At 44.7% G+C, this 10,000-nt stretch overlaps 1 protein-coding gene across 1 annotated transcript in view; it reads left to right on the top strand.

The window, feature by feature from the left end:
* Positions 1-10,000, top strand: part of LOC311315568 (tensin-3-like) — a gene marked incomplete at its 5' end in the record, with an annotated part of 24,914 nt that overhangs the window by 12,434 nt on the left and 2,480 nt on the right. Inside the window, 7 exons of the mRNA XM_084446236.1 lie at positions 197-362; positions 905-1,001; positions 1,140-1,523; positions 1,587-1,866; positions 7,794-7,931; positions 8,059-8,154; positions 8,607-8,684. Of these exons, the coding sequence (XP_084302362.1) occupies positions 197-362; positions 905-1,001; positions 1,140-1,523; positions 1,587-1,866; positions 7,794-7,931; positions 8,059-8,154; positions 8,607-8,684 (1,239 nt within the window). The remainder of the gene's footprint in view (positions 1-196; positions 363-904; positions 1,002-1,139; positions 1,524-1,586; positions 1,867-7,793; positions 7,932-8,058; positions 8,155-8,606; positions 8,685-10,000) is intronic.

Raw genomic sequence — 10,000 nt, 5'->3', positions numbered from 1 at the left:
TTGAAGAAAATTAAGTATAATGTTCTTTCTCTCGCTCTCTCTCCCCATCTCTCTCTGTGTCTATCTCTCGCTCTCTCTCCCCCATCTCTTTGTCTCTCTCTCTCTCTCCCCCCCATCTCTTTGTCTCTCTCTCTCTCTCCCCCCCATCTCTCTGTCTCTCTCTCCCCATTTTCTCTCTCCCTTTTCTGCATACCAGATGTCTTGCGTAGTCCGGGAGAGACCGTGGGCTGGCGGGACCACATTTCCCAGGGTTCCTTTAGGCGGATGCACAAAGACGCCCATGCGCCATGCTCGACGCCCTCTGACCTCTCAGGCCCGCCCACCCCGGTTCACACCAGCAGCCCCCTGCACACCCAGGAGAGGTACGTCAAAGTGTTTATGTTTATATTTACATTTAGCCTGCGGGTCTAATCACTGTCCCCACTGCTGATCCATTAAAACTGCTTTAAAACCACTGCACAGTTCTGGAGAATAGCTAGCATTGTTAGCGGTTAGCATTGTTAGCAATGCTAGTGGAAGTTAAAGGGGCCATTAGCAATGCTACACTGACACAGGAGTAATGTGTGCATGTGTGAGTCTATGTAAATTATAATCATTGTTTGGAACATCTCTTCTTCTGGATGTTTTAGATAGAAATCTTTTCGATGGAATTCCATCCAGAAAGAAAGATTTGAGCCACGTCTTGTCTTGTCTTGTCTTGTCTTGTCATGTCTTGTTTTGTCTTGTCTTGTCTTGTCTTGTCTTGTCTTGTCTTGTCTTGTCTTGTCTTGTCTTGTCTTGTCTTGTCTTGTCTTGTCTTGTCTTGTCTTGTGTGTGAGAGCATCCCGTGAAGCGGGTGTAAGAGGCCACTCATGTCCTGGAGGAATGTGGAGCTCAGCTCACGCTGTCCTTCTCTGTGTTCCAGCGTCGCGGTCGGGGGGTACGAGGTTAGAACCACTGACATCAACAGTGACTACGAGTCCGGCCAATCGCAGGACAGGGCCTACCCTGAGGGAGGAGGGGCACGCATGCCAACGCCCTCGCGCACGCACTCCGCGTCCTCCACACACACGCCCTCGCCAAGCCAGCCGGGCAGCCACTGCACCACCCCCACCCACCCCCCCTCGCCCCCCGGCCCGCCCTCACCCCCCCGCCCCCAGAACCACTGCGCCGGCCCCGCCCAACCCCAGATCCAGAGCGCCGCCAGCCCCGGCCTCCCCAGCGAGCAGGGTCAGCCCCCCCAGCCCCAGATCCAGACCCCAGACCCAGCCGCTCCGCCCCCCCAGCCCACCCCCATGCTGCCCCCTGTCCTCGCCCAGGCCCAGCCCCCCGCCCCGGTCTCTCCTGGGCCGGGCCCAGCCCAGGGCGGTCCTCGTGGGGACTCCCCTCTCTCCCCCGGGGAGCAGACCCCCGAGACCCCCATACCCACCTCCTCCCCCCCGCCCTCCCCCGACCCCCCCGTGCCCGGTTTTGCCACCCTGGGTCGGAGGCTGATGCTGGGGTCTCGGGAGCAGGACAAGCCCCGCTGCCCCACCCCCCCTGAGGTCCACCCCTCCACCCCCACCTTCCCCAGCTCCGCCTCCCCCCCCCCTGCCGGCTCCCCCCAGGCCCCCCTCGCCGCCCCCCAGCCCCCGCTGCCGGAGAAACGCCGCCCGTCCGCCCAGCCCGCCTCCCCCACTACGAGGCCCGCCGCAGGGCCCCTCCCACACGCCGCCCAGCACCACGTGACCTTCTCCCCCACTGTGGGGGAGATGGCCCCACCCCCCGCTGGCCTGCCGGAGGTGGGCGGGGCCCCTCTGGAGGGGGAGGGGCACGGCAGGGTCAGCGTGAAGTTCGTCCAGGACAGCTCCCGCTTCTGGTACAAGCCCGGCATCTCCCGAGACGAAGGTAGGTACCTCACCTCCGCAGAAACCATGACTCATTACCTCACCTCCGCAGAAACCCTGACTCATTACCTCACCTCCGCAGAAACCCTGACTCATTACCTCACCTCCGCAGAAACCCTGACTCATTACCTCACCTCCGCAGATACCCGGATTCATTACATCACCTCCGTAGAAACCCTGACTCATTACATCACCTCCGCAGAAACCCGGATTCATTACATCACCTCCGCAGAAACCCGGATTCATTACATCACCTCCGCAGAAACCCTGACTCATTACCTCACCTCCGCAGAAACCCTGACTCATTACCTCACCTCCGCAGATACCCGGATTCATTACCTCACCTCCGCAGAAACCCTGACTCATTACCTCGTCTCCGCAGAAACCCTGACTCATTACCTCACCTCCGCAGAAACCCTGACTCATTACATCACCTCCGCAGAAACCCTGACTCATTACCTCACCTCCGCAGAAACCCGGATTCAGCTCCTTTACTGTATTTCCCGTAGAACCCTCATTTATTTGCCTTTATTTTGCTACGAAAACACGACAGAGCAAAACAAAAACATCATAAATGTACACGTTCAAATTAATCAAATAAATACAAGACACTGTACCAAACACATTTACACGTAGAAATGTGTAAAACTGGATTTTTTTAGATTGATGAATTTGAATTTAAAATAAATAATTTGAAATAAATGATTCAACTGATAACATTATTTAAATCAAGGACAAACCTCCACCTCAATTTCATTTAACATATTTAAAAAAAATTCGCTCTCTGTTTAATTTCCTAAGAGAAGGAGAAAATAGGGAGAAAATAAAGTTCAGCACATTAATTAAATTCCTTACTGCTCAGCCTAGCTCGGCTTCAGTTCATGAAGAATGTAGATAAAAATAAATTTGGTCTGAAAATAACGCCATACATGCCCCTTATTGTTTTTGGGGGTTGAGATTTTAAGGGATCAATTAAATTCCTCACTACTCGGCCTAGGAATGGACTAGACACCCCTGGGTGGCAGATCTATAATCAGAATTGCTTGTACTACATACCTGTGAAAGTTTTGAAGATTATAGATGAAACCAAATTTCGTCTGAAAAAAACAACGCCATACATACCCCTTATTATTTTTTTGGGTGGAAATTATTATTTTTGATAAATTTTATTCCTCACTGCTCGGCCTAGGAATGGACTAGACACCCATGGGTGGCAGATCTATAATCAGAATTGCTTGTAATATATGCCTCTGAAAGTTAATGAAGATTGTAGACGAAACAAAATTTCGTCTGAAAATATAATGCCATACTTACCCCTTATTGTTTTTTCCGGTGGAAATTATTTTTGGGGATCAATAAAATTCCTCACTGCTCAGCCTAGGAATGGACTAGACACCCATGGGTGGCAGATCTATAATCAGAATTGCTTGTAATATATACCTGTGAAAGTTAATGAAGATTGTAGATGAAACAAAATTTGGTCTAAAAAAAACGCCATACATACCCCTTATTGTTTTTTTGGGGTGGAAATTATTATTTTTGATTAATTAAATTCCTCACTGCTCGGCCTACGAATGGACTAGACACCCATGGGTGGCAGATCTATAATCAGAATTGCTTGTAATATATGCCTCTGAAAGTTAATGAAGATTGTAGATGAAACAAAATTTGGTCTGAAAAAAACACCATACATACCCCTTATTGTTTTTTCCGGTGGAAATTATTCTTGGGGATCAATTAAATTCCTCACTGCTCAGCCTAGGAATGGACTAGACACCCATGGGTAGCAGATCTCTAATCAGAATTGCTTGTAATATATACCTGTGAAAGTTAATGAAGATTGAGAATGAAACTAAATTTGGTCTAAGAAAAATGCCATACATACCCCTTATTGTTTTTTCCGGTGGAAATTATTTTTGGGGATCAATTAAATTCCTCACTGCTCAGCCTAGGAATGGACTAGACACCCATGGGTGGCAGATCTCTAATCAGAATTGCTTGTAATATATACCTGTGAAAGTTAATGAAGATTGAGGATGAAACTAAATTTGGTCTATGAAAAACGCCATACATACCCCTTATTGTTTTTTGGGTGGAAATTATTATTTTTGATTAATTAAATTCCTCACTGCTCAGCCTAGGAATGGACTAGACACCCATGGGTGGCAGATCTATAATCAGAATTGCTTGTAATATATACCTGTGAAAGTTAATGAAGATTGTAGATGAAACAAAATTTGGTCTGAAAAAAACGCCATACATACCCCTTATTGTTTTTTGGGGTGGAAATTATTATTTTTGATTAATTAAATTCCTCACTGCTCGGCCTACGAATGGACTAGACACCCATGGGTAGCAGATCTATAATCAGAATTGCTTGTAATATATGCCTCTGAAAGTTAATGAAGATTCTAAATGAAACAAAATTTGGTCTGAAAAAAACGCCATACATACCCCTTATTGTTTTTTCCGGTGGAAATTATTTTTGTGGATCAATTAAATTCCTCACTGCTCAGCCTAGGAATGGACTAGACACCCATGGGTGGCAGATCTCTAATCAGAATTGCTTGTAATATATACCTGTGAAAGTTAATGAAGATTGTAGATGAAACAAAATTTGATCTAAAAAAAATGCCATACATACCACTTATTGTTTTTTTGGGTGGAAATTATTATTTTTGATTAATTAAATTCCTCACTGCTCAGCCTAGGAATGGACTAGACACCCATGGGTGGCAGATCTCTAATCAGAATTGCTTATAATATATACCTGTGAAAGTTAATGAAGATTGTACATGAAACAAAATTTGGTCTGAAAAATATGCCATACATACCCCTTATTGTTTTTTCCGGTGGAAATTATTTTTGGGGATCAATTCAATTCCTCACTGCTCGGCCTACGAATGGACTAGACACCCATGGGTGGCAGATCTATAATCAGAATTGCTTGTAATTTATACCTGTGAAAGTTAATGAAGATTGTAGATGAAACAAAATTTGGTCTGAAAAAAACACCATACATACCCCTTATTGTTTTTTCCGGTGGAAATTATTTTTGTGGATCAATTAAATTCCTCACTGCTCAGCCTAGGAATGGACTAGACACCCATGGGTGGCAGATCTATAATCAGAATTGCTTGTAATATATACCTGTGAAAGTTAATGAAGATTGTAGATGAAACAAAATTTGGTCTGAAAAAAACGCCATACATACCCCTTATTGTTTTTTGGGGTGGAAATTATTATTTTTGATTAATTAAATTCCTCACTGCTCGGCCTACGAATGGACTAGACACCCATGGGTAGCAGATCTATAATCAGAATTGCTTGTAATATATGCCTCTGAAAGTTAATGAAGATTCTAAATGAAACAAAATTTGGTCTGAAAAAAACGCCATACATACCCCTTATTGTTTTTTCCGGTGGAAATTATTATTTTTGATTAATTAAATTCCTCACTGCTCAGCCTAGGAATGGACTAGACACCCATGGGTGGCAGATCTATAATCAGAATTGCTTGTAATATATACCTGTGAAAGTTAATGAAGATTGTAGATGAAACAAAATTTGGTCTGAAAAAAACGCCATACATACCCCTTATTGTTTTTTGGGGTGGAAATTATTATTTTTGATTAATTAAATTCCTCACTGCTCGGCCTACGAATGGACTAGACACCCATGGGTAGCAGATCTATAATCAGAATTGCTTGTAATATATGCCTCTGAAAGTTAATGAAGATTCTAAATGAAACAAAATTTGGTCTGAAAAAAACGCCATACATACCCCTTATTGTTTTTTCCGGTGGAAATTATTTTTGGGGATCAATTAAATTCCTCACTGCTCAGCCTAGGAATGGACTAGACACCCATGGGTGGCAGATCTCTAATCAGAATTGCTTGTAATATATACCTGTGAAAGTTAATGAAGATTGTAGATGAAACAAAATTTGATCTAAAAAAAATGCCATACATACCACTTATTGTTTTTTTGGGTGGAAATTATTATTTTTGATTAATTAAATTCCTCACTGCTCAGCCTAGGAATGGACTAGACACCCATGGGTGGCAGATCTCTAATCAGAATTGCTTATAATATATACCTGTGAAAGTTAATGAAGATTGTACATGAAACAAAATTTGGTCTGAAAAAAACACCATACATACCCCTTATTGTTTTTTCCGGTGGAAATTATTTTTGTGGATCAATTAAATTCCTCACTGCTCAGCCTAGGAATGGACTAGACACCCATGGGTGGCAGATCTATAATCAGAATTGCTTGTAATATATACCTGTGAAAGTTAATGAAGATTGTGCATGAAACAAAATTTGGTCTGAAAAAAACGCCATACCATACCCCTTATTGTTTTTTGGGGTGGAAATTATTATTTTTGATTAATTAAATTCCTCACTGCTCGGCCTACGAATGGACTAGACACCCATGGGTGGCAGATCTATAATCAGAATTGCTTGTAATATATGCCTCTGAAAGTTAATGAAGATTGTAGATGAAACAAAATTTGGTCTGAAAAAAACACCATACATACCCCTTATTGTTTTTTCCGGTGGAAATTCTTTTTGTGGATCAATTAAATTCCTCACTGCTCGGCCTAGGAATGGACTAGACACCCATGGGTGGCAGATCTCTAATCAGAATTGCTTGTAATATATACCTGTGAAAGTTAATGAAGATTTTAGATGAAACAAAATTTGATCTGAAAAAACGCCATACATACCCCTTATTGTTTTTTTGGGTGGAAATTATTATTTTTGATTAATTAAATTCCTCACTGCTCAGCCGAGGAATGGACTAGACACCCATGGGTGGCAGATCTATAATCAGAATTCATTTTAATATATACCTGTGAAAGTTAATGAAGATTGTAGATGAAACAAAATTTGGTCTGAAAAAAACGCCATACATACCCCTTATTGTTTTTTCCGGTGGAAATTATTTTTGGGGATCAATTAAATTCCTCACTGCTCAGCCTAGGAATGCACTAGACACCCATGGGTGGCAGATCTATAATCAGAATTGCTTGTAATTTATACCTGTGAAAGTTAATGAAGATTGTAGATGAAACAAAATTTGGTCTGAAAAAAACACCATACATACCCCTTATTGTTTTTTCCGGTGGAAATTCTTTTTGTGGATCAATTAAATTCCTCACTGCTCGGCCTACGAATGGACTAGACACCCATGGGTGGCAGATCTCTAATCAGAATTGCTTGTAATATATACCTGTGAAAGTTAATGAAGATTTTAGATGAAACAAAATTTGATCTGAAAAAAACGCCATACATACCCCTTATTGTTTTTTTGGGTGGAAATTATTATTTTTGATTAATTAAATTCCTCACTGCTCAGCCTAGGAATGGACTAGACACCCATGGGTGGCAGATCTCTAATCAGAATTCATTGTAATATATACCTGTGAAAGTTAATGAAGATTGTAGATGAAACAAAATTTGGTCTGAAAAAAACACCATACATACCCCTTATTGTTTTTTCCGGTGGAAATTATTTTTGGGGATCAATTAAATTCCTCACTGCTCAGCCTAGGAATGGACTAGACACCCATGGGTGGAAGATCTATAATCAGAATTGCTTGTAATATATACCTGTGGAAGTTAATGAAGTTTGTAGATGAAACGAAATTTCGTCTGAAAAAAAAACGCCATACATACCCCTTGTTTTTTTGGGTGGAAATTATTATTTTTGAATAATTAAATTACTGACTGCTCAACCTAGGAATGCACTAGACACCCATGGGTGGCAGATCTATAATCAGAATTGCTTGTACTATATACCTGTGAAAGTTCATGAAGATTTTAGATAAAAAGAAATTTGGTCTGAAAAAACCCGCCATGCTTATTGTTTTTTTTTCTGGTGGATTCCCCCCCCCTCGTCTCCCCCGTTTCCACGGCAGCCATCGCGGCGTTGAAGGAGCGTGAGACTGGGGCATTCCTGATCCGGGACAGCAGCTCCTTCCAGGGCGCCTACGGGCTGGCACTCAAGGTGGCCACGCCCCCGTCCAGCCACAACAACAACAACCACGGCAGCAAAGGTACACACACACACACACACACTCTCGCTCGGTTGTACACACACTCTCCTACTGTAACGGCAGACTATTTAGCCTGTCAGCCTCAGCTCTGGGTGTGTTGGTGTCTCTCTCTCTGTGGCTCTTCCAGTGGTGGACCCGTTGGAGCAGCTGGTCAGACACTTCCTGATTGAGACAGGACCTCGCGGGGTCAAGATCAAAGGCTGCCAGAATGAGCCTCATTTTGGTGAGTGACCCCTGACCCGCTTCTCTGAACTCTGACCCCTGAGCCCCACGACCAGCGATGGAGGCGCTAGTAAAGTCAACGCTCAACGATACTCTCTGACTGTCTGTCTGTCTGTCTGTCTGTCTGTCTGTCTGTCTGTCTGTCTGTCTGACTGACACTGACTGCCTACCTGCCTGTCTGCCTGTCTGTCTGTCTGTCTGTCTGTCTGTCTGTCTGCCTGTCTGTCTGTCTGTCTGTCTGTCTGTCTGTCTGCCTGTCTGTCTGTCTGTCTGTCTGTCTGTCTGCCTGTCTGTCTGTCTGTCTGTCTGTCTGACTGACACTGACTGCCTACCTGCCTGTCTGCCTGTCTGTCTGTCTGTCTGTCTGTCTGACTGCCTGTCTGTCTGTCTGTCTGTCTGTCTGTCTGTCTGTCTGTCTGTCTGTCTGTCTGTCTGTCTGTCTGTCCTCTCCAGGGAGTCTTTCTGCGCTGGTGTATCAACACTCCATCACGCCCATATCTCTGCCCTGCTGCCTGAGGCTCCCGGTGGAGGGTGGGTGTCTCCGTCTGTCCCCCAGCACCAGGACACAGAGGACACATCACACCTCACCAGGACACAGAGGACACATCACACCTCACCAGGACACAGAGGACACATCACACCTCACCAGGACATATCACACCTCACCAGGACACAGAGGACACATCACACCTCACCAGGACACAGAGGACACATCACACCTCACCAGGACACAGAGGACACATCACACCTCACCAGGACACAGAGGACACATCACACCTCACCAGCACACAGAGGACACATCACACCTCACCAGGACACAGAGGACACATCACACCTCACCAGCACACAGAGGACACATCACACCTCACCAGGACACAGAGGACACATCACACCTCACCAGGACACAGAGGACACATCACACCTCACCAGGACACAGAGGACACATCACACCTCACCATTAGGATCCACCATTAGCTGCAGCATAGCTACGGCTATTCTTCCTGGGGTCCTTATAACAATCTTTACATTGTGCCAATGCAATTATTTCATTTACAATACACATAATAATACAAATATAATACAAATACAATACAGATACGATACAAATATAAAATAAAATAAAACATAATAAACACGACAAAAACAAGACACACAAGACAGCTCCTACAGATCAGTAAAACCTCTTATGTAATATTTAATCTGTAGCAGCTTGTTTAGTTCAGTCCTTCCCAGCTGACCAGTCCTCAGGGGATTCAGTTCAGTCCTTCCCAGCTGACCAGTCCTCAGCTTGTTTAGTTCAGTCCTTCCCAGCTGACCAGTCCTTCCCAGCTGACCAGTCCTCAGGGGATTTAGTTCAGTCCTTCCCAGCTGACCAGTCCTTCCCAGCTGACCAGTCCTTCCCAGCTGACCAGTCCTTCCCAGCTGACCAGTCCTCAGCTTGTTTAGTTCAGTCCTTCCCAGCTGACCAGTCCTTCCCAGCTGACCAGTCCTTCCCAGCTGACCAGTCCTTCCCAGCTGACCAGTCCTCAGCTTGTTTAGTTCAGTCCTTCCCAGCTGACCAGTCCTTCCCAGCTGACCAGTCCTTCCCAGCTGACCAGTCCTTCCCAGCTGACCAGTCCTCAGGGGATTCTAAGGCTGAGGGTTTCAAAAATTCAGATCAAAAAAAGGAAAACCCACAGAGAGAAAGTCCCTGATAGCTGAAGAGTGATTTCAGGAAGGGTTGACCGGTCCTGCTGGTCCAGGAACAGTCTGCATGCTGGTGAAGCTGTCCTGCTGGTCCAGGAACAGTCTGCATGCTGGTGAAGCTGTCCTGCTGGTCCAGGAACAGTCTGCATGCTGGTGAAGCT

The sequence above is a fragment of the Borostomias antarcticus genome, assembly GCF_949987555.1.
Source record: "Borostomias antarcticus genome assembly, chromosome: 11".
Lineage (NCBI taxonomy): Eukaryota > Metazoa > Chordata > Actinopteri > Stomiiformes > Stomiidae > Borostomias > Borostomias antarcticus.
This window is presented reverse-complemented; position numbering and strand designations above follow the sequence as displayed.